The following is a 26899-nucleotide window of genomic DNA, read 5'->3' as shown; positions in this document are numbered from 1 at the left end:
TCTGCTTATCGTCTTAAATATATCAATTTTACTATAATATGTAGCTTATCTACTTAAAATAGAATTGAAAATCTTTTAAATTTATATTAATAAGGCCATCAGTTTAATATACTTAGTAATCTTTGCGTAGTATTTATATATCTAAAGTCTACCTACTTAGCTTATATTATGAAATGTACTTATGCTATTGATATTCCTAAATATAATTTTATTGTTATATATTATATAAATCAATTATCTAGACGTATAATCAAAGGAAAACTAGTGTTGTATTTATCAATAATTTATCGATTGAACTTTTAGGCCTTATCACGTAAAAAGCTTTGAATAAAAGGCTCCATATTGATTTATAAATGATTAAAATTCAGAATTACTTTTATAAGGTAATCAATGTATCCGTAAAAAGATACATTGATTACCTTGAAACTATAGATATTTAGCATTAAAGTTGATTATAGAGTCAACGTTTTTGTAAAAAATATTAATAAAATTAAAATCGTTACTCGTTCAGAACTAATGCACAGTAATCATATCCCTTAGAAGCTTGAATTATTCTAAGTCTAATGATAGCATATACAAATGTAGTGTCTGCAAAATTAATTACTGTTGTTACATTCTTGTTTACTTCACAGTTAATCAATTAGTCACAAGTCTCAAAAGTTTTATTTTTGAAATCTCAAATTATTTTTCTATAATTACATTGTTATAGCTTTTAGGAGGCCTAATATTTACTAACGTTATTTCTTCTAATAAATGCTTATTTCCTGCTTAAATCATTAGTTAAATATTATTTTCAATGATGTAACCTACATACTTTTATCAAGCCATTATACGATCTCTTCAGCTCAGTTTATTTTAAAAAATGCTTCCTCCGCAATAAAAGCAGCCTAGCCTAAATTTAAATAGGAACTAATTTGCAAATTACATAAATTAGATCTGGATGTCGAATTAAATTTAATTGGAAATAAATCAAAATTTAATGGTTAATAGGTCTACGTCAATAGGCTTTGATTCTATTAAATCGTATTTTTATCCGTCGAATTTACATATAAAAGTATACAATACCAAAATAACAGGATATGTTTTAGTAAATAAACTGTATTATTAATCAAAAATGTAGTTGACTTCTCTAAAATTGCAGAAATTTCTTGCTCGAACTAATATTTATGGTATAAAAGCCCTATTTAGCCTGCTTGATCTGAATTTATCGAAACCTTACATTAAATGAAGGTAAAATACTTAATAAAAACTTTTATTAAAATAAACAATGTATTTAAATTGTGTAAACAAATAATTTTTACTTAAAAATTAAGAATTATTCGCCAAGAAAAAAATATTTTGCGACGATACCGCAATAAAACATTATGCGCATTTAATTTATATATCTGGATGGTTTTTTGCTCAAAATTGATCACCCTAACAAGATACTTGATGTATTATCCGTTAAACGAGCAAATAATATTAAAATTTGCTAATTGCAGATATAGTCGTTCATCATATGCGTCGGATATAGTGAGCTACTGGCGCTGAACAGATGGTTACCGGCCGCCCGCTGTGTGCGCTAGAGGTGGCTGCATACAACTCAATAGTTACGCTCAGGGAGAGTCACAGAACATGCAAGATCGATGACAACACTTGCTGTAACAAAATCACACGCTTAATATCGTAACACTTAATATTTACCTATCATTGCAATAGGCCAAAAGTAATTTAATGGTGTTTTATGGAAGACGGTTTTTCGTCTTGTGGTATTTAGGCCTTGATATCTACTAGGTGTTGTCGTTTTAAGCGTTAACCGCTGGACTAACTTACCACTTTTATTTTATAGACTGTTAAGAGGAAAATGTTATCTGCACCAACCTATTACTCAATACGTATAACTTAACGGTTTATGATAACAGTAGTAGGAGTTTTGGAAGGAAGATTATTTTCAGATTCGAGTTAAGATTTCCAACACGTTATTTTTGAGTTCGAAATATTGCAAAACTTTAATATCGAAAATATAATTATGTTTTGAACTTTCTTCTAACGATGTTCTTTCCTATATAAAAAAATTACTCCGACAAATCCAAAGATGAAAAATTTCGAAAGTGCATAACTTTTAACGACTCTGAATCTGTGCTTTGTAAGTTTCAATTATTTTTATTTAGAACTATATTAATAAATATAACTTTGTGATTTAATTATTTAAGTTACTTGCTAATTTTAATCAATAAAACAATTTATATTGGGGAATTGGAGTAGGCGCTAGTTAAATTATGTTTATAGATCTCTAATACTTTACTATCAAGATCTAATGCAGGTTTGTCTGTATTTAATCTCGTATATATCGAGAAATCATTCATGTATTTAATCTACTTACTGTTTAAATAAACTAGGCGTATTAAATCATTACACTTGACGCTAAATAATTAATTATAAGCTTCATTTGAAGTAGAAGCAATAACTGTAGATATTTTGGTCATCATAATCATATGGGAACTGCTAAAGAATAACTTATAACGAAATTTAATTGTAAATTTATTTAGCGTTTATAGCTAGAATATTTCTAATTATAAAACCATTACTAAAATCTATTTTCTCTCGCACTGTAGGCCTAATGATTTAATAGGTTCTACGGAAATGAGGCAGACTTTAATTTGTCCATGTGTAACCTTTAAGTCTTTCAGACTAGTACACTAGACATTTTACAATATTTAACCGATAAATCAATATTAATATTTTATTATTAATGTTCTTTTCCATATATTTTTTAGTCTTTTCATTACAATATGATAGCTACTATATTTCTCTTCGAATTTTTGGTTTTGATATAGAAAAATGCCTTTTATACCTATTTTAAGTGCATTATTCTCTAAATTATTTATTATATAAAATGATTAATATTTTATTCATTTCGTTTGACATTTTAAATAATTTACTAAATAAAGATTCTATTAAAATATCATTCCAAAGTTTAGTAATTTTTAATACTTTATGCAGTCTTACGTAGGCTGTGTTTATATACCGCATATGCCTATACTTGTAATAAATCATGTGGCATATTTCGACAACTGGCATAACCTATTTTATATTTTTTTCAGGCATCACTTCATACTAATAATAGTAATTTTTAGGAAATATGAATCCCGAAATATTCAAAAATTTTACCGATATAGATTCCTCTCAAGATCCATTAATATAAAAAATCGAGAAGACAATTCCGTGCGAAAAAAATGAAATTAAATCGGGTCAAAATCTTCTTCACGTTTTCTTCTTTTCTCTTCCTTTTTTGCAGTCATGTGTTAAATTTGTTCTAATATCAAAGACCCAGTTTATATCATTATACTGGTCTTTAATATCTTCCTCTATTTAGATTCACAACTTGAAGAGATTTATTTTTCCTACATAATGTTATTGTTACACATATTTTAAAAAATTCATTAGTTTCTTACCGTTACGAGTCTTAATTTTCGACAAACGAGCTATTATATTCTTATTAAATAATATTAACGATTAAAGTGTGCATTATAATAATCGGTTATAATGCAAATTATTAGCTAATTTAAATTGGTAGGATTGAATAATAACAAAAACAACTTTTTGATAACAATTGATATATAGGCTTACGATATTGTTTTGATACAATAATGGTCTATTTTTTGTAATTTTGTACTTAATCTTGACATAGTTCCAAGTCAATACAGTCGTAATGATAATGTTTTGCCCTAAAGGCTCGATTTTAATTATTTAAGATATTTATCTTTATAGTTTTTTTTTTAAGTATTTAAATTAGCATCTGTTATATAAATAGTCTAAGCTTATTCTATTAAAATAAAGATAAATTTTGATTTTGAACTTTTTAGACAATATTAAACGGGTCAAAGTCATTCTACAAAGTCTATTATTGATCAATAGCTTATTAATAGTAGCTTTGCATTTTCTGTTCTTTCGCACCTTTACGTCTTAGACTATACGCTTAATATTCAAAATAAGCTCTTAAATGATATTTGAACGACAATTTTGAATACTCAAATTTAGTAATGAACAATTAAAACGTTTAGCATTGCACTACGCGAAGAAAAAATATTTGAATGTATATACTTCATAAGCGATGGGTGGAAAATGGCTCTCAGACGGTTGAACGGAAACTTTTTATATTGTGTTTCGGATTGTTTCCTGCGACTCGAAAAAAAAGAGATAATCTTCATCTTGTCACAGGAGAGGAACATTAAGAATGACATTGCTGGAATTGGCAGGTTTAGTGGTATTGGGTTTGTTGGTGACAGTTAAAGTCCATTGCTGTCAGGGACTTCGTGCTGACTATGCAGAACTAGCACGATAAATTATAGACATGTTGTCGGAAATGTTGCCATTCCACCTGAAGTTGGAATGCGATTTCTCTTGTATTTTAAGAATATTTATCGAGATAGTCACTGGATGCAGAGTTAGTATTATCAGAAATCTGTAATGCAATTGAACTTTTGCATATGGATTAGAATTTTTTCTTATAGTTTCGAATTCTTCGTTTAGAAAATATTTTTGCATTCACTGAAATTAAAAGACAATAAACGTGAAATATTTCACTTCTCGGATGATTAAATTTGTCTGTAAAAGTAAATATTCTCTTCTGGTGAATAAATTACGGTTATTTATATTTAACAAACAAGTCTAACACATCCAATTTATCCAACAAAAAATCCAACAGATTTTGTATATGTTTATTAACAATATTAAAGTTAGCATATGAGCTCTATTTATACCAATATTTTAACAGCGACGTAAAGATTGGTTTTCTGCAAAGATGGCAATAATTTTTCATACAACTATAAATTAGCCAATTTTTAGGTAACCATTGAACTTGTGTAAATTCAAATAAATATTCTCACTAATTGAAGGAAATATGTAGCTTATACTTTGAGTATTTTTAAAATAGCTATAAGATATATTAGGCCTAGGCCTGTGTAGTCCAAAAACTGCATTTACGATTATCAAATTACTATAATTAAGGATACATTAATATTGTTTGCTTTATTGGAGTTTTCCATTATTTGTTATTAACCTTTATGTATTCAATGTAGATATTTAATTATATTTACAAATTAAGAGTTAAACCATTTTCTTTTTTTAGCACGAATGTCTACGAGTCAAATGTGCAGACCTCATTTCCACTCTCCGCTTCATCCATGGATCTCGGACGCGAAACCAATGGTTCCTCATCCCGCACATGGAACTCCCTGGTGTTCACCTTTCACTAGTAAACCTCCACATCATCCGAGTCCTACAGGTGGTCACTTGGGTGTCCATCCAGCTCCACCACAAGTTCCCAGCTCTATCGCCAGTTCACTGCCTTCTCATTCCAGTCCTCATCTGTTCAGTTTTCCTCCCACACCACCTAAAGACGCCACGCCCGATAATGTTACCAACGGTGGAAGTTCAGCCGATTACGGTCCCAGTTCGGGGTCTCTGGTGTCCGTCGGAGACGACAAAGGTCCAACAGCCAGCATGATAACAACTCTCGGATCGGCCCTTACTAACTGCTCCAGTAACAAACCTCGTGAAGGTAGTAATGCCTTTGCATCTTCCCTTAGCCCTGTGCACATCAGACAGCCCATCCCATGCCACCCTATCATCCCCCTTACGTAACGGGCCCTCCTGCAGGTGGACCACCAAGCTCGGCCGATCTTTCAGCATCACCCTACTCTTTCCATTCGGCATCGTCTCTTCTAAGTGCAAAGAATTCTCTACAGTGTTCGTCGACATCACCAGGGAAGCAGAGAACCAAAGGGAGGTCCAGCGCCGGTAAGAAAGAAGAATGGAACGGAAAATTCATCGAAAAGTCTAACACTACTAATCCAGACCAAGCCAATTTATATCTTTCATCTGCTGAATTGTTCCCATCTTCTTCATTTAATTCTTCTCACGAAACAGTTGGTAATATTTAACATCGGCATAGGGCCCATTACCCCAAACCTAAGTCCCTTTCTTCTCCTCTCTCTTCCTAATTTTTCCCTTCATTTATTAATCATTAAATTATCTAATTCAAATATCAAGCAGATATTTAGTTGTTATAAAGTGATAAAACAAGAATTTTAAAAGTTTTTATACATTTACGATTGTTTAATGTAATCAATTATTGCATAATCTAAACTCCTACAGATATTATGTAGGCTAAGCGTATTAAATAATAAAAATATCTGCCTGATATGAATATTAATCATGTTTATCAAATAATTTATAATAAATAAACAGTTTTTAACTTTTTTATGAATAATATTACTAATAATAGTAACATTTTAATACATTATTTGAAAAATTGTATTGATTTTTTTTTAATTTAAAAATTATTTTAAGACATTTATTTTAAAGTAGAGATGCGAATGATAATTTAATAATAATTTTTGTAAGTCCTATTTTTCTAAGAGAAAAAAATTCATGTTAAAACCTCATTCATCCGAAATTTACACTTCAGTTATCGACATTTGAATAAGTAAATTAATGAAAACGTATAACGTTTCTAATGAAGTGTATACATATTATCTGAGCTTATTTATTATCGAATTATTAAGTGTAGTTCGATATCTGTAACTTATCATTATCGTACAGCTTTTTTTTAGAGTTACCTTTTTCTTCTTCGTCTGAAAATAATCGAGTTAAGGAGTAAAGTGTTTTCGGGAATATTAATTAAAGATTACTTATAGATACGCAAAAATATTTCGGGGGGAAAAAATTGTTATAAATAGGCCTACTCTTGATACGAAACCCAGACAAAGTAATTTGGATGTAAAGTAATTAGAAAAAAAAATCGAAAAACGTATAATATAAAATTTTGTTTAATCGAATTAAATAAATTTAATTATTATTTTTCTTTGGGTTTTTAACGATTATTCGACTCTTTCCTATCGAAATTTTCGAATTAATGAGGTTTTTACTATATTAATTTTTTACTTTATAGTCTGCTATGCGTATTTTACTGCATACAAATCCAACTTAAAAACACTCAAACTATATTATTTTGCGAATGATACTCTAAACTTTGCTATAAATTTTTGTTTTATGCTTTATCTTTAGATTTCTTTCTCCTCTAAAACTTCAGTTAATAATCGACTCGGGTAATACTGGTACACTGCAAGTTCTTTTTTTCTAACACTAGTCCTTTTCTTTTTGTTTTGATAAATTTGAATCCGATAAATCATTGTTATGATATGCGTATTTTTAACTGGCATACATACATTTCTTAATAGGTCTTTAAAATTTACTGCATTTCTCAGTCGAGAATTAGATCCAAAAAAATGGCAGAGGCAGGAAATAATCACTAAGGGCCTACATACCAGACTCGATTATCCACACTTCAGAATTTCTTCTTTTCCGTGGGAGAGTTCCGTCTTGTTGGCTAAGAAAAAGGCTAAAGATTGGTTAAATTCAAAACTACCGTCCAGCTGACGATGTCATTATATATCCAAGATGCGTATAGATGAATGTCAGGAATGAAATTTTTTTTCGTTTGAGTTTGACGCTTGTCTAATTACTCCGTAAACGTTCTCTTGACATTGATTTTTAACTAATCAAAAACCAGTTTCTTATAATCCATTTATTCGAAAGTTAACAGATAGGCCTGCGTTTTACGTATTAATAAAGAATTAAGAGGAAAGACAAATGAGCGGTAAATATATCGTGATTCCATTATCATTTTTAAACTGTAAGAGCCAAAGAACTTCAGTGTGTTGTATGTCTGCCAAAAGCTTATTAGCTTGTATTCTTCGGAAGAATATTTAACTTTGTAACAATATTTGTTATCTCGAATAAGACTATTTTACATTTAGCACATTAATCACGGTTAAAACATTAATCATTTTTGGTTAAACAATGAGTTAAATCACCTCGACTAAACCTGAACCGAGTCATGATATGACTAGATTTTTTTTTATTGCAATTTGTGTAATTAACACCATGCCCCGTAAATAATTTTTCTATATCCGTTTATGCTGAATTAATTTAAAATACTATGGACAGGTTGCGCCCAAAGTATCACTTCAGAGAAATTAAATATTTTTACATTTTCAATATACGAGATTTATAACATAAATGCAGCAAAAGAACTAGATCCAACAATTGTGGACTGATGAGAATGCATTATTAAACCGAATTATTTCTTAACAAAGCCTAAGTTAATACAGGATATTGCTATATTCTATTTTAATAAGCCTATTAATTTAGTTTGAGAGTCGCTATGTAAACTCGGTGTCTAATTATTAGTTTTAAAAAAGGGGTTGAGCGTAAATTCAACAATTTCTCGACTATCTCGAAATGTAAAATAATAGTACTAAGGGTTACATTTGAGAAATTGAGAATTTGCTACTATAGTGGTTTTAAAGAGGTGGGTGGGTAATCTAAACTGTGCTCAACAAAACATCAGGTGATCTATCATTAGATTTTTGTTCCACAACAAGCTACAGACGAGTCGGACGTGAGGCTGTCAGCGTCTTCTTGTATGCTAATAGCGATAACCACACCGATTAGAGCATACAGGAGGGTACAAGTGGGTGAGATGAGATATGATTGGACCAAACTGAAGAGAAGGTAATTGCTGGGTACCACAACTAAAGGACGCTACGTAATATTGATAGCTTTTCCCAACTACTTAAGATAACAATATCAGGAATTCCCATTAAAAACGTAGACTGTAAAACAACAAAGCCAGTCACGGCCGGAGAAGGTGTCCGCGATACCGGGTCACGGAGGTCAAGTGGGTCCGGACCACGTGATAGCGATCCCTGCTTTTATTCCTATTAGGAATCAACGCTTCGTCTCATGCCAATAATATCATTCCGTTCGATTTTTAATGCCAAAATTTATGAAGTCGATCGAGCTTATATTCTCTCTCACAAGTCGGTTAAAGGGTGTCGTACTTTCAAAAATCTCACTTCTCTCCGAATAATTCTACGCCGTTTGGGTGTATAATTACACTCGAAGCAGAGATAAATAGGGAGGGAGCTAAATACTTACTAGATGTCAAACACACCTCATTAATAGACCTTATCCATATTAAGTGTTTAATTCTGAATAAATTTAAATGTAATTATATCGCACGCTGTTTAAGACACGATAAATCGAATGAATTAAACGGTTTGCAATAAATTATTATTCAACGACTTAATAGAGGCTTATAATTTTTCAAACGTTAGCGAGGAGACGAAGCGAACAAAAAACTAATAGCAATCCATAATCAATTAAAATCAAAACATGCAACTATTTGCAGATGTTCACAAAAAATTTATCTCGTCCTATTTACAACTAGGACAATTCAAATATATTTATATAAACAATTTCTGTTCATTAATATACGAAAATTATTTGCAGATCATTCGAAGAAAATACCTCAAGATGCTTCATTGATTTTGGAATGCCTATGCAAATTTCGAATATTTATTTTACTTTCCATTACTTAAATAGCATCTGAAAACAAATATTTTAATATACAACAATTAAATAGAAATATGCTTACTTACGTTAAGGTCACACATAATTGAGGAAAGTTTCGTCTTTATTTTCGTAATGAAACTCGCAAAATCAACGTTAAGCAAATTAGATTCCGATTACATTAATGTGTTCGGCTAGTTTAAAGACTTAGCTCATTAGCCTACTACAATACATCTCTATTATGCGGTTAGTTTTTGAGTTCGTTCATCGTTTTGAGAAAGGAATTTTTCAAATATTTAATTTCGTAACGAAATTTTAAAAAATCCAATACTAGATGACGGCTTTAAGTTGCATATTCATTATAGAAAATAAATTTAATTATCACGAGAAGGCGCAGGAACTAAGAAAGCGACATGGACTTTTGCATAAACGTGTGCACAAGCTACACAATTTGAGAACCTTTATTGTTATAGCATAGTTATACTTATTAATAATTGATGATTTATTATGATATTCTGATGGGTTTGTTGTACGTTTAAGCCTGCCTCTCGGAACGGATGACCGACTCTATCCCGGCAAGATGGTGGTGCGGTTCTGGGGAGAAGCAAGGCTCAGCAACTAGCGGACTGTGGTGGGACATTGCCGGTGACAGAAGTGGGGAACACCGGCCGTCGCCCGTTTGTGCCGGTGAGGGGTTTTGTAATTTATATAATCATTGAGAAGGGGACGGGCATAGAGGCAGGCGCCCTTTAAAATATAAAAGCATGATACTAGTCATTTATCTCTGCATGAATGTTTTTATTGTATGATCTGCTGCATGCTCTAAGTTTACCTTAAGTTGGCTTAGTAAGACTTAAACTATATAGGATGCCATTTAGGCTAGTTTCTTCTTAATAGCAGAAATGTTATAAATAAAACTGGTTTTCGGTAAAGGTATGCCAACTCTACTATTTATCTGCCTGTAAAAGTTTGACCTCTCCGAATTTACGATTCATTGTGCGCAAACTCAGTCGTTTTGGTTGAAAGTTTTCCCAATGAAATTAGTCATTTTCGATTTGGTCGAGAATTCGCCAAGAAAACTCGATCTTCTAAATTTTTCAAAAGACTCATCGCAATTTTCTTAATGTTTCCATTAAAGTATATAAAATATTCGATCGTTTTCCACATTTAAATGTTATAAAAAGCTGAAATATGTGTTCGTTAATTTACACTTTATTCAAATTTTGATAGAAACTCATTATATTAGTCAGTTCTTTAATATTCTCCAAGCGTTTATCTTTTCGAAAATGAGCATCTGGTTTAGAAAAACCAGCTGTTTAAAACTTTCGCATCGGTTCATGCAAGACAATTTTCTCATTTTAGTTATAAAGCCTACAAAAACCGTTGAAAATGCTATTGTAAGCATGTCAGGTAGGCCCTATTTATAACAAAATTACATCATCGATTTTTTTTTGGTCAACTAGAAGTCATTTCCAACATTGATAAAAAAAAATTATTTTTCAAGAATTTTATAAGCATGTATAAACTTATATATTCACAATATAAATTGCGTAAGACTGCAAAATTCAATTAGCATTTAGCTTGATTTTGTTCACATTTATTTGCATTTACTTCAGAATTAGAGTTTGATAGAATAAGATTTAAAAAAATAGAATTTAAAAAAAATTTTTACAAATAGACAAAACATTATGAATAACTCTTTCACATTATTTCCGATATAATTTATTATTTTAGAGATTAATTTAATTTATAAAGAGTGAATGTAGTTTAGAATTTATAATATTTAGATTTTATTTTTTTTATTTGTTGATGTTTATAGCTATTAGTCAAGGAGGGTGACTAAACTGTTTATATTTGTACCTTTGCAGAGGGGCGTGAATGTGTGAACTGTGGTGCGACGTCGACCCCCCTGTGGCGAAGGGACGGTACTGGTCATTATTTGTGCAATGCTTGCGGACTTTACCACAAAATGAACGGTCAAAACAGACCACTCATCAAACCCAAGAGAAGATTGGTGAGTCTATTGATATTGTGTACGATACTTTTTTAGAATAAACTAGTGTATAATTGTTATATTAAAAAAAAGGACACCTTCATTTCATAAACGTAATAGAATTTAACCCTATCTAGAGTTTTTATATAGTCGAAATATAGGTTTGTAGACGTGTTCCGTGCTCGAGAGAACGACACTAAACTAATCGGAGATAAGGAATAAAAGTAACGTCGAGGAAATTGCCAGTAAACAAAAATTTGTTTTATTGTGCAATTTAACAAAATGACAATGGAGAGATGGTGTTCGGAGTCCAGACTAGATGACGACCAAAAACTGACCCCCTCTGAATTCCAGACGCCAATGACAGTTCGGGAGATTTGGGAGTAAACACGTCTGGTATTTGGCGATTCTGCGATGTACAGTCTATTTCGTTTTCCCCTCCCGAATGTCCTAAGGGAAATGGACCGATCTCTTCCACTCTCCCAGTGCGACACTTTCTAAGAAGGTGTGGCGTCACGGTGTCGCGAGCATCGCCACGAAACAATTATAAATTAATATAAATGATTTGGCTCTTGTAATGGATCCAGATAAATACAATTTCGCCAAAGTTTGGCACCGATAAAATGACGTTAAACCGGGTTTAATGAAGTTTGGAAAGTTTTCCAATTGGAGACTGTAATTTTTTCCTTTATGGAATCTCCTAACATCATTCGAAAAATACGGAATTACAAGAAATGTCGAGTTTTTCTAACCATCTCGTGTTTCAATATCTATCTTCTGATTTATGTTGGTAACGAGTGAACAGACGTGGCTATAACGATAGGAGGATACATTAATCTACTAACATAGAGTAAACTGTTGTTAACGGAAAAGCTATAGATTAGAGTGTTTTCGATTCGAACGTGATAGACTCGCATATGTGAGATTACAAAATTGAACGAGATTAGTCATCGCGCTTTCAAAATTGACGTTTCTCGATTACTTCAGCTTAAGTGCAGCTTCAATGCGCGCCTGAAATAAACAAACTTAAAATCGATAATAAACTCTATAGGATCTCTTAGTTGTAAATGGATGGATGTTCTTAGGTAGTCTTGTATCGGTGAAGTAAACCATATACACCTACAGGACGTATTGGCCCCAAATCCTCTAAGCTTTCCTAAGGCTATTATTTCTTTCTTGACACCACAAATGTGGGTTCGGTGCAAAATGTCTTGATTTTCTAACACTTTTTAAAATGAACCCATAGTTTTCGTGTTGGGGCGAACGAAAGACGAACACCAAAATACATTGATATTTTATAACTATAATTAGAGATTTTAAATAATTTATTACGTATATATATATTTTTAATTAACAAATACGAAAATAAATAAGATATATGATTGAAATTATCTTTGAATTATTTATTTCCCTCTTGTATTTTCCCTTTTATAATAAAGGGATTTCGATTATTATGGGATAAGCCACTGCAAATATTTTTTAATAGCCTTTATCTAAGGGTCTATGGCAACAAATCTTTCCGCTAAGGTGGCAGTCATCATAATCTACCTTAAAATGCCCCCGAAAGCCTCCCACTTCATCCTGCCATTAATATCTGTACCACAATTTCTTAGCCAAGCTACCATAGACGTGACGCAAAATACACACGTCACGCACAGCATACGTGACTACATGTGTACAGGAAACCATGGAAGAGAGACTGAGTGAGAAAAACAAAAACTAGCTTCTGGACAGGAAGTTTGGGGGGACTCTTCATCCCTGCGTGTATCGGCGACGAGTTGGACAGTAGCCTCCCAGGTGGGCATGGACTGAGCTATCACGCAAAGTGTACCGTGGGATCCGTTCGCATCACGTGCTTCGTGTCATTTGTCACGTTGCGTCACATCCGCCGCGTGACCTTTATTTTAACAGCGACCTCTAGTTTGATAATGGCGTGCGACCTCCCTTCCTACCGCATCAACTTGAGCGCACTCAATAACTTCTATAGTTGATTATTTTGTTTTTTGCTTCGTCTTTTTTTAAGAAAGACGTTGTAGTTTGCAATTAATTGAGATGATAAAGTGATTAGATTGTAGTATAGAAATCGTTAAGAAAAACTGAATAATTCCCGAACTTTAAGTCTTAGATGAATAAACATATAATTATAAGCTTGAGTTTCGCATTAATTAATTGTGTTGAGCATAGTTTGAAGGACTTTCCTCGTAGCCCGCGTGTTGATAGCTCACCGGAAGCACTTCCGCCTCGACTGCGCACTCTCGTTGCACATTTCCGTTAAATAAATATCCGAGAATTAAATGCTACATTAATATTTAATTTAATTATTGTTAAAACTTTTAAAATATCACATTTTTCTCTTATAATAGGGTGGTTGCATTCGTGCGAGTGCGAACGATTCGTTATTTCACACTTGGCTAAGTTTGAACACACAAAAAAGAACTTTTATAGACCACAATGGATATGCTATAAAACGACAATACCATACACGATTAAAAGGTGTGCCTTTTTTTCCGAAAACTTGGTCGATAAGAGTAAAAATTCTCTAAGAAATGATAACTGCAAAGGGTCTATATACTCTTGCAGTGTATACACCTATTTGTATGCCCCATATAAAAGCTGTTTATGATCAATATTTTTTAAAAGTTTATATATTGCATTTGTTATTTTCAACTTTTACAGCGTTTTTATTTTTAAAAAAATTTATTTTTTTATGGCCTATTCTTTTGCATAATTCATTGCACACGTTACAAATTATGTTTAATAGTTTAATTATATAGTTATATAAATACCTCTTCACGCATTGTTTATGAAACTAAATATATAAAAATCACATCTTGATAACTAAGGTGTAAGAATGAAATCTTGATAAATTACTAAATAGTAAAGTTTTGAATCTCTTGAGATCTAGATACTTGAAGCATACTTGTTTAAGACTGTTCTAAAGAAGTGCTTTGCTTTCTAGCTACAAGATAACAATTGCTTCGACAGATAATAGTACTAGAATGTAATATCGAGACTTGTGATTACAATTTATGTGTTTAAACATCCATGACTGATACCGAGAAAGTTATAACAAGTTCTCATCCCTAGCAAACATTATTCATTAGATACATCTTAAGATAGTAATCGTTCATTGTTCTTGTAAAATTCTTTGAAGTTACCTTGTAAATTTCGTAGAATATAAGTTAATTTTGCTTAAAGGTACTTTACCAAGTCATACAGCATAATGTTTACAAATTTTGAGCTAACTAATGAGCCGAGCTTTCTCTACGAATAGGCCTAAGTTAGAAAGAAATATTTATTTCGAGCAGATATTCTTTTTTGGTTTCTATGAAAATAGTGGAACGATATACGAAGGAACGAAACAAGACGTCGATCGGTATCTAGCAGGAAATCTCACCAGAGGGAGGCCGTTTCCTGTTCACAGACGCGTGAGGTGACAAAGGCTTCTAATTAAACACATCATTAAGTCGATTTAATGAACCTTGTTTGTCTGATAGAAAGGCAACACCCGAAACCGAGTTAACTGAAATAGAGGGAAATTGTGGCCAGAAGCCTTATTATCACGTGACCAAAAAAATAAACGATCCGGATATGTGAAAATGGATCCTGTTTTATGTGGGTACAATTTGTCTATCCCTCTTGGCATGATTTCGACTTTTTTTTGTGTGTTTCCATTCCTTTTATATTTCAGGAGAGGTGAGAAAATTTTCACATCTCCATTGCAAATAATAGATAAAACGATGTTAGGTGAAGAAATGGCTCGGTTAGCCATTAGACTGGTCGTCCAACCCATGATTATAGAGCATCGGAGCTTGTTGTCCAACTGCTTGTTTGTCATTAGGCTGGTCTTCTGAGCACGAAAATCATTTTCAAATGATGTTGACGCGAGAGTGTCGATTCCTGGAATGACCCGCACTCTTTCTCTAGAGTAGTCGTCTTTCCATTATCGCAATTCGTCCCCCTAAATTTTTATGTTAACCTCTGATCTCTTCGGACAAAATAATTTACAAGTCCATCAAAGGAGTCACTAAATTTGATTTACAAGAGTATATTAGGCTCGGATCGTGAGTTTTAAGTGATTTTTACAATGCAAATCATCGCTTTATTTACACTTTCGTTTTTCCCTAACTTTTTCTTTTACATTCAATAACTGTTTAGAATTTTCAAAAGAAAAGATGATAATATCTTTCACGTCTGACAGAGCTCAAAATTCTTCTATAGAGGAACGACTGAGAAAAATACAATACTTAAACTATTTTAACTCAAAGAACTCAATTCTGCGCTGACAAAGAATGTAAAAAATTCCCCCAAATTATCCTATTCTTTTTCTTATATTTAAGAAAAATTTTCTCTCTTATTTAAATTAAAAATTTTCAATATTTTAAGCCAGAATCATAGTTGCATAAATAAATTTTAAATAACTTTGACTTTAATGTAGACCTATATACATATGAAAAAAAAAACACTAAAAAATGTTCGTGGGTTGTAGTCTTATGCTTGACAAATTTAATATATGTTACATATAACATATTTTTTTCCTTTTTCAACTGACAAAAAAGTATTGACGAAGATTAATTTTAACTCTTGCCAATTAGGTGATCCGGCTCGGTAATTGAAAGATTGGTAAGTCGATAGGCCCACGTCTATTTCTTTTGGTCTCCCTGCAGGTACAATAGCCTTTAAATATAAACATGGAAAACAAAATTAGAATTGGATCCGTGATTGCTGTTTCCACTACGACCGCACGCAGCGCCAACAGTGGAAAAAAGTGGAACAATCGTCGGCCTTTTTCTCTTCCTAAATAAATCGGCATTTTTAAATATATAGTTTTTTATTTTCCTTAATTTAAAACTTCACTTATTAAAATTTATATTGTTAAATGTATTCTAGATTATTTTGTATTTTTTTAAAAACTAAATATATAAGCTTATTTACATCGAAATTGGCAGTCTACCAATTAAATACTTTTTAATACGATGTTGATAATAACGCAATTATGTTTTTAGATAAATAGATATTCGAATAATTTGATGACGTTATAATTAGTCATTTTAATAATATTAAACGTGTATTAAAAAAAAAAAATACGAAAATGGCCTATCGAATCTTAATTAAGATATAATCAGTAGGGATGGGCGAATATCACTATACGCCAATTCGAATGTCGTATTCGAACACTCGAATACTTAGTGAACTTAATTGCCTTAAATAACTTATTTAGTTAGTAATTTTATTTAAATATTTATTATTTAATTTGTTTTATTTATTTCTTTACATTAATAAAGTAAAAGTAATAGCTTTACATTACAGTACCTTCACTTTAGTACAGTATCTTAACTACACTAGATTAATCAATAATAGTTCTCGTTTTCGTCTACCGCAGATTTTAATTTTACGAAAAGGAGCACTAGAATACTTTCAGGATCTAGTTTTTAGTTATTTCTAGTTGCTATAGTTAGTTTCAGGATGTTCTTTTCTTGTCGCAAATTAAACCAGAGGTATTGAAGATACATATGGCAAGATATTAGAGGTATTTGTAGTAGCCTATATTCAACATTATATTCGAAATCTCCACTACTCGAATATTCTTTTAGTATTCGAGTATTCGTCTCTAATATTTCATTGCAAGTTAAATTTTCTATATTTAGCTTTTTTATGTGTTTCTGAATTATATTTCATGTAATAAATGTTAATATTAGGCCTAAAAAACTTAAACCAGAATTCATTTTATTTTATTTTTAAAATCTATATTTAAACGTTAATTTATAACTGCGTTAAATTAAATTTCTGAATAAATTTTCACCAGTAAATGTTGCCTTCTAGCATTAATATAGGCCTATATATATTTTTAAATTTTATGTAGACCTAAAAATAACTTATTTTAATATATTTTGACTATAATGTGATTTAAAAGACATAGATTTAATAGACATTGACAAATATTTAGTACATAAATGCTGTAATTAATTATATATGAATTAAATTTTTTTAATATATATAATTAATGATATATTTTCGATTTTAACTATTAAATAAATAAATTGTATGATGATATTTAAAAATTATAATTAATTATCTTGAAAATGGCAAATGATAAGAAATTTATTATTCAATCAGCTTACGAAGGAATCAATAAATTATAGTAAAATATTAATTTGTAATATGAATTGTAATTATTTTAATTGTTAATATAATGAATAATTACCGTAATTTTTGACTTTTAATTTTACTGTTCAAGATTTATTGGAATGTGACATTTTATTATTAATATTTTTTATTTAATTAATTTTTAATGTTTCTGGTATCGAAACTTTTAAAAGAAATTTGATTAATTTATTTATAAAAATAACGATCAATAAATATTAAATAAATTGAAATTAAACTCTTTCTCTTTAAAATATATTTTTTTTAAATTATTATTTCGTATTAATTAAATAAAAACTATAATTATTTTAGTTAATCCTAATAATTATGCTAATTAATTTATGCAGAAATGCAACTAATAAAGATTATTTTTTATTTAGTACGTATGATTAGGCCTGCGATTGTTTCCTTCAAAATAGATATTTTTGGAAAATAATTATAATGATTTTTGCTTTTTTTTTAAAACCCTATTATTATCTATAGGAACTGAATGACAATCAAGAGTTTTAATATAACTCTGAGCAATTAGCAGTTTGCAACGATATGCATTTAGAAAGGAAGTTCGTGTAAAAATATATAAATTATTTATTTTCTGTACACGAACGAAAGCTTTCAAGCATAACTTCTTTATTTTCCTTTCAAACTTATTACTGTTCAAGGTGTTTAGTAAAACAAAGATTGATAACTGAGGAAATTTCCACTCTTTCAAACGCCATTAGAAGCGGTTAAATTTTAACTGTTTGACTACAAATATTTCCACCCTGACCTTATATAATTATTGTCACTTACAACCTACATTAAATATCATTTCCTTACTAATCTTTTTTTTCATCGCTAAGGAATCTTCCCTTAGAAATTTTACACATTTTCCTTTAAATATCTTTGTTTTGGCGATCTTCAAAAGATTTACAATAGCCTATTTACGGATTAAATAGAACTTAATGATTAAAATAAAATAAAAATCTTATAGAATATTTTATATAGTAATATGAAATCAGAATTTATTGTTAATGGATTTGTTGTTTTAGGAGTTTAATTAAACAGAAGCGAAGTAGGCTAAGTAAGTCTAATCTACAGAGGCCTCTTTACTATATTCTAAACACCTGCCTAAGCTCAGGGACTTTCTAAAGTTAGAAACCAAATTATTTCGATGAACTGAGTCTGTTTCTGTCTATTTCAGTATTTATTTATCAATAATAAGCACACTAACGCTTGTTTCTAAACAAATTATATTTATTTTTCTTCGTATTTAAATGCATTAGTACGGAGTGTATACAACTCTCAATCAAGTTTTCAAATGTTTTTGTTATCGAATGTTAAGCCGAATCTGGTATTAGTTTGTTTCACTAAATAACATTTTAATTTTAATTATTTTAACATTTTTTATTCTTGTTTTAAAAAAAGGAAATTATTATTCGCTTAACTGCTATAAATTTGTTAAAAGAGATAATATTTTGATGTAATGTTCGACATTTTATACTATCTTATACTATATATTTTCAAATAAAAACACATATTTTTGGAATATTTTAAGTGCAAATAATGGGAAAACGTTGGAAAAGAATAATACATTGTATAAGTAGTGAGAATACAAATCGCGACTAAATGACAAAAATATGGAAATAGGATTTGAAATATATTTTAAGATTTCGAAACAGAGAGAAACAATTCGATTTATTCACAAAAGAATAAATAAATCAGGTTATAAGAATCTAAAGCGTCGTATGTATTCATGAGTATTCCATCTCCTTCGATTACCTTACAGTTATTGTATATTCATTGCTTTTCCGGATAGAATTTTATTAAACCTAATTTTAGTTTTTGGCTTTACTGCAGTCTATCGAGGCTTATTAATGTTATCAAATGAAGATTCGAACAACAGTAAATTTCTTAATCAAAAAGTTTATTAAAAAGTATTTTATTTTTTATAATCATAAAATATTGAAATGAAAATGTTAAAAAAATTTTTAATTTATTAAATCCATTTAGAATCAGTGTTTATGCTATATAAATTGCCTGACAGTTCGGTTTTAAGTTTGATAGGTTATCGAAAATTTGAAGATTACTATAGTTGCTTTCTTATGACAAGGAGTCTCTTGTTAAATGTTGTTGAAAACATGTGATTGGTACTGATTAATGGCCAAGAGGCCAGAATCGAAACGGGATGAAAGTTTCTTCCTTAAGTAGAAAATTGCTCTAACATTCTACTATAGCTTTAATAATAATCTTCTATTTCTACGTTTAAATGGTTTAGTAAAACTAAACTATTTAAATTTCCCATAGAACAATTAACAAACACTATCGCATAATGTAGTGTTTAAAATTAAGACATTAAACATTAGTAGATTATGTTTGATTCTAGTCTCAAGTCTACATGTAAATTTCCTTCTTTAAATGTACACTGGTACTTTTGTTTTATTAAATTATTATTTTTAAAATAATGAAACATTTTGTTTTTCTCAACACTAAGATTATGTTGTAATTATATGCCTGCTGAGATACTTTTATGACAATAAAACTCTTTCCTTAGCTTTTTGTAATTGAAGTTGTCTCAACCCTTTCTACTGAAACTACCAGAACTGTAACAGACGATGCACTCACTCTATAAATATTTGCACTAAACAATCAGCATTTTAGACAGGGAACGTGTGACAATTTGTCTAAGGGACTAAGAATAACGACCCTTCGAAACCCCACGAAGGGCAGGGGATTAGAACGAGAGCCAGTATTCGGCTGAACGGGCAATGTCAGGGTTGACTCCATTGTCCTGTCAGTTAGCTGCTTGACTGAGTGGAATCTTGCTATTTTGCGACATTACTTGACTGTTTGGCTTAGTGGACGGTGAAGGAGAAAGAGGGACACGACAAATCCCCCATACTTGACCCTAGTCTCCCGGATTACGGCAGCCCCAAACATAAATTTCGTTCCCTAGGGTCACGAATACCTATTGAAATTCGGAGGCCCCCATTTTCGGTCGCACGATGCGACATCTATGTCACATGTCACGCATTTTGAAGAGGTTTCGTTATTGTCATGGTTCGCGGATTTTGCTAGGATCTTTAAAATGAGATTTGTCAGTCTTTGATCACGTTTTTGTATTCCCAAAGGACTTAAAAGTCTGTTCATTTTAAACAAAATCCATTGCTAGAATGAAAGCCGTGTTCTACCTTATTGTTTAATCTATTAATTACTTACAATAGAAAATAAAATTTTTATAATTTCATTTCTCACTTTTATAGTGTATAGCCCTTCATAAATATCGATAGTAAAAGATGCGCTGTAATTTGCAGCTTGCGTGTTAACAAGTAAATTTAAGCCTACTGCAGATAATAGTCTCGTTTAAGTAGTAGACAACATGCAAGAATAACATAAAAGAATGGACCATTACAATACAAAGAAAGTCTTTCTTAAAAGTGTAAATGGATTTACGATAATCGGACATTAGTTTGAATAACGATCTTCAGCAGACTAAAAACTTTCGAAACAATTCTTAATCAATTCTTCCACTTTTATAGCTATAAAAAGTGAAACTGTTGAAAATTGAAACTATGCATATTAATTTTTATTTATTTATTGCAGTAATTTATAAATATTTATATATTGCAGCTGCTAAATTATCTAATTAGAACTTCGCTTAATTAGCATAATAATTATAGAAGCAAATCTTTTTCTTATAGGAATAAACCGAAAATTGAATTATTTATTTTATAATTAAGGTTAATTTTAGTTAAAGCAATAAACTGGATTAGTTAACTAATTGCAGAAAACTGATTGCGATTTTGTGAAGAAAAGTATTAGATTTTTTTATGTTAATTAATAGTTTTATTTATTCTTGGCGTAATGTAAGATTTGAAACTGGATAGTAAAATTTCAAAGTTGATTAGAGTCTAATAACACTTAACTGTTAAGTAATATGCTTGAATTATAATGATTTCATTCTGATGCTTTTTATTATAATTGAATATCAATTCTCAACACAGCCTAACTAGATGGAAGGGAAGCTTGATGATAATAGTTTTTAAAATAGCTATTTTAGGTTTGTTATTTGTAGCAAATGTATTTTTTTAGTTGTAATGGATCTAGTGTCAATTACATCTTTGATATTTTTGTTAACTTAAACACATTCGACGAGTCTCTAGCATATAAATTTGATCGATATAAAGCGGAAAGAAAATTTCAGTTTTGTGGCGTTCGAATAAACAGTATATATATTTTTCGCATTATTTTTAGAATAAATGTCAAGCTTTCGTCCGAACAATACGGAGAGTATTGATAATGGTTCAATATATCCCAGTATAACAGCAAAGCGCACACGCCAATGCTCCTTAACAATAATTCTTTGACTTTCCCCAACAGGGACCAACAAGAGGCGTACAACTGACTTTCCGGATGATCGCATTTGTTCGACAAATCCTACCCCACTCCAGTCTCGCCTCCAATTCACCTTAGCAGTGGTTCGAGGTAGTGCATTTGGGCGCGAGCCCCCGAGTCGGTGTCTCCCGCGGGTATTTTAATCTATCGTCCGCCCTACAATTTACAGAATGTCTCGACATAGCACACCTTTACTAGTCGTTTTCCATCCTCCTAGTCGGTCCGTTGACCACCGACAGCCTGTTTTTATTGGCTTGAGCGATCAATCATACAGTTGGACTGACTCGGAGTTGGACTTCACGCTGAGTCAATGTCTATCTTCCCTCCCTTCCTGCAGTGCGTCTTTGCTTCCGGTAGCAATTCTCTGAAGTCGTTTAAGGAGATGGAAGCTTGATAGAAATTTCTTATTCACGGAAGTGTATTACCTTCTCGACTATCCGCATATTTTTCTTTAATTTTCGTTTGGGCCATTCTAATTCAATCGCTCGAAAATACGATATTGGGGTTGGGTTTTAAGAGGCGTTTTGTAACGATAAGGAATAGACCTTCCTTTGTACAATTGTAAATGATTTGTGGCAGAGTTATTAGTCAAACAGAAGTTTAAACAATAACGGTTCCGTTTACTTCCGATATTTTGTCCTAGTTTTAAATTATTCACACATACATAGCAGAATTCAATGCGATTCCCTCGGAAGCACCAACTCAATTAACAAACTGAAAGAAATATATATATAGTGCTGTCTTTATCACGATCACGACAATATTTTATTGTCACTCGGACACTTTTACTATTTTCAAACACGCAGCGAAGTTGTCAAAAAATTATTATTATTATTGTAAAATGATTAGGTGTTTTTGTATAATGGTATTACATAGGGCCATTGACACGTAATCTATATAACCGATAAAATAACAAGGTGCGGTTTATTAAATATTTCAAATATAATAAACTTTTATAGGAAAAAAAAAAAAGAAAATGTTTACACTGAGAGTCGATTGGGAGAATCGTGACAATAATTTTTTAAAAGGATGAAAATAATAGAGATGTAAAAAGTCGGTATCGTCGGCCTTTTTAGTTACATTCTTTTATATTGCATCAGACATTTTTAAAATCTAATTATTTTTTTTTCAGTAAATTTATTCACTAGGCCTAAATTTCATAAAATCACTTTAAACAATTCTATCTAAACAATATTAAAAGTCGAAACTTCCCTCAGGATTATAATTATGATAATGCAAAAGTTGATCACTATCAGACTTGTATTGGGTGTGAACTTCGGATGTGGTGACACGGGGTGTTTGAGCTGTCTTGTTTCTATAAAGAGGGCGAGGTGTTGACATGTGTCATAACTATGATCAGTAATGTTCTGCCAGGAGAATTAATGAAGGGTTGTGTTCGTATTAAGCCGATCTAAATACTAGAGATAAAAATGTTTAACAAGTTCTAGTCTTTTAAGATTGATCTTAAGTGGCTACGTGATAACTATTGGTAAATAAAAATAATGCTTTTATACGAAGAGATAGTACAATAAAATTTATATAAGATTATTGATATATATTTAAAATTTTAGAAATTAGTTTAAAAAATTCATTTATTTCTAGTAAGACTTTACAATACTGATAGATCTAGCTGCAAGGTTAGGTCTTGCTTTTAAGTGTTATTAGAACAAAAAAACTTTGATTTGTAATGGTTCGACCATTATAATCAAGATTTGAGATAGTAAAGTATGTTACTCTATAGATGAAAAGGGGTACATAAACAAAATAGATTTAGTTTCAAAAATCTTTATTTAATATATTTGTTTTCTATGGCGACATTAAATTTTATTAATTAACTTTTAATTAATTAGTTTAGCAGCCAATTTTCCTCGTAAACCAATATTTTTAGTGATAAACTAATAAAATGAATAGCGTACTTTATAGCATATAAGTTACAGTATTTCTAATAATAATAATAATTGTATTAACTTAATCATTTTTATTTCTTATGTAAAGAATAGATTTTAGATTGCAAATCAGCATTAGCGACCCCAAATTTAATTATTTAATGTAATTTTTTTTTTTCCTCTTCGGAAATAGACTTAGTCTATTCATGAAAATAATAAGAATATTTATGACAAAATATCTTAAGTAGAGCTTGATAAAGTATAGAATATTTTTTTTTTTAAATTTAAGCTTACAGAAATAAATTAATAAGAATCAGTGTCTTAATAAATTAGATATTTTAACGTATTAAATAAAATCGTTTATCGTATTTTACAGGCTCTAATTTTGTTTAAAAATTGATATATTAGGATTATAATTGAATCTACGATATTCATTTTTCGCACTCATTTCTACTGTAACGACTCGAGCTCTAACTAAATTAACTGAATATAAAGTCTTTTTTAAAATTAAATTTTTAGCAATTTAAATTTACATATAAATTGATTATCTAAACCAGTTTATTTACCTATTTTTGGAAAATATTTGTAGCGAAATAGTTTATAAAATAATATATTAAAAAATTTGTGTACAATTTTTATTGATTTTTTGACAGTAAATAATAAATTTAATGATTAATTATTCTTGTGTTATCGATTAATTACTTTTGTATCCGTAAACAAACTTTTATTATTCGCGAAGAAATAATTGACTTTACATTAATTTCTATTTCATCCAAAATGTAAAATGATATTTGACATTTAAGGCAGTTTATTACATTGTAAGAATTTTACAATTTCATAATTTTGATTATTTATGTTCAAATTAGAAATAAATCAGAAAAACAAAATATAGGCCAATCTCTCTTTAATTCAACAATAACGACTATCTCGTAAGTTATAATTATTAACTCATTAAGACCGTAAAATTGACTATAATCTTATTCTTTTCATTATTTGGTAATATTTTGAAATATAAAACAAAAATTGTTTATTGGTTTTATGAAGCTGGTATTAAGTTTAAAAGATTTATGTTTTATGCTTTTAATTCACAGCTTTTATTTATGTATTAAAATGAAAACAAGAAGAAACTAAACATTGGTGAAATTCCTCATCGCTTCGATTTTGCTCCAATGGGATTTGTATTGGGGCGTTTAGAGATTCAGCATCATTAGGGCAGAGAGCCTGTTTATTTGTCGCCATCCTTCTTTCGGTTGGATGGAGGCGATGCATTATTAAATATGATTAAAAGTATTTGGTGTTTCCGGTGGCTTAAGTAATAATACGTTGGAGACATTTCTTCTCTTTAATTACAACTTGTAGGCAAAGGTGTTGTTAACGTTCTTAATCATTTCGAAAAAAAAACATAATTCTTTCGATAGGGGTTTATTTTTTTATATTTCGTATTATACTTGTAAATCAGATAATATTATTGATTAAGATTTTAATTGTACAAATTAAAATCTTGTTAGATAAATAATTTTTCTTTTATAGACACTGCATTATCATTATATTACAATTCTCTGCAGAAAGACAAATGGCAATTATATTGCTATTTTCTTTGTCGAAATGAAGGTGACAATCATAAATTTTATTGTTTAACCAGTTCGGATTCTGTTGTTAAAAAGATCGAATGTAAAATTTTGATCGAACACATGCTTTTGTTTACATATATTCAACTAATATTAGTTGGTTACATTTACTAAACGTAAACTTTACCATTAATCTTTGGTGTATAAGTGTTGAGTTACATCGTGTTTGTTGGTGTTATGTTATGCCATTAATAATGTGTATGTGTATATACAGTATATATAGGTGTGTGTTGATTCTATATTATTTAGTTAGATTATATATAAATATTATATTTCTTCGCGTTAATCAATTGTGTTGTTTATTGAGGACGTTGTAGCATAACAAACTATAAAATAATCATAACTGTGAAATGAAGTCTGTTCAATAAATATAAAATGTTTTAATATGGAAATAATTTGTAAAATATATTCATAATTTGTTACTTTGAGGAATTGAAAGTTTTGTTTACGATGAACTATAAATATAACAATTATACGGTTTGTAGATATATTATATTTTGCGGTTTTATTGCCGAGTTTTATTAACACATGCCTATTTTATGATGTATTGACAGTCTGCTGCCAGAAGAGCCGGGACAAGTTGCGCCAATTGCAAAACCACCACCACCACTCTGTGGCGTAGGAATCAGAACGGAGAACCTGTATGCAACGCCTGCGGTCTCTATTTTAAACTTCATAACGTAAGTCATTCTCATTTAATCTTGACAAGGTGGGATAAAAAATCCCGAACAGGAAAGACGATGTAAATAAAACTTTTACAAACCATTCAGTACTTGGGAGCACGTGTGATTTAACGTTTGGCGCAGTTTGGTGCCGTCGCGTATCTCTCAGTCGATATTTGCATTTTTGACAAGCGGGAATATCATCCAAACAAATTGAATGAGGCCCGCCGGACCTTCACCCAGTTTCAAGGACTCGCGGCCCGGGCGGTGCCGGCCACCACTGCCGGAAGGCGCCAGTCATCCCCACTTGAAGAGGGAACCTTTTACAGGTCATTAGCAAGACAAACTGTGGCACTTCTCAGGTTGCCTGCCTGTCCCACTGTGTGATTTAAGAAGTGACGCTGCCATAGTCACACTCCGATGATGGAAAACATAGTTTGAGGGACAAGTAATATTTATGTCCCTCCCTTTTTTGAGACGTCAGCTACCATTCCGGTGACGTCACACGGATACTTCGTACATATTTTTATACGTTTGTTCCGTTTTAAATTTCGACCAACGTACTAATTAGCCTATAAATCATAAGAAAAATCTTTTAAAGAATTAAAAATTTTCTAGAAAGCCTATCGTTTTTAATTTGGTTTTTGCATTAAATTATCCGAGTTAAAAAACGAGCTTGCCAGTGTCAATGAGAAGAACAATTACTTTAAGCTAAGTAAAGCGAAAGAATTTGTGCAAAATTAGCAAACTAATCTAGGTTATTTATTACGGGCAAACAACTTGCAAACTCAATTTATACGGACCGACTTCATTTTT

The 26899-nt window shown here is 30.7% G+C and overlaps 1 protein-coding gene across 1 annotated transcript in view; it reads left to right on the top strand.

Moving 5' to 3' along the window:
- The window catches only part of LOC136977528 (GATA-binding factor 2-like), a 50231-nt gene that overhangs the window by 6275 nt on the left and 17057 nt on the right, over nucleotides 1-26899 (top strand). Inside the window, 5 exon segments of the mRNA XM_067273023.1 lie at nucleotides 5111-5577; nucleotides 5580-5781; nucleotides 9940-10086; nucleotides 11268-11413; nucleotides 25976-26101. Coding sequence (XP_067129124.1) covers nucleotides 5111-5577; nucleotides 5580-5781; nucleotides 9940-10086; nucleotides 11268-11413; nucleotides 25976-26101 — 1088 coding nt within the window.

The sequence above is a fragment of the Centruroides vittatus genome, unplaced genomic scaffold, assembly GCF_030686945.1.
Source record: "Centruroides vittatus isolate TY-2023 unplaced genomic scaffold, ASM3068694v2 contig_460, whole genome shotgun sequence".
Lineage (NCBI taxonomy): Eukaryota > Metazoa > Arthropoda > Arachnida > Scorpiones > Buthidae > Centruroides > Centruroides vittatus.
This window is presented reverse-complemented; position numbering and strand designations above follow the sequence as displayed.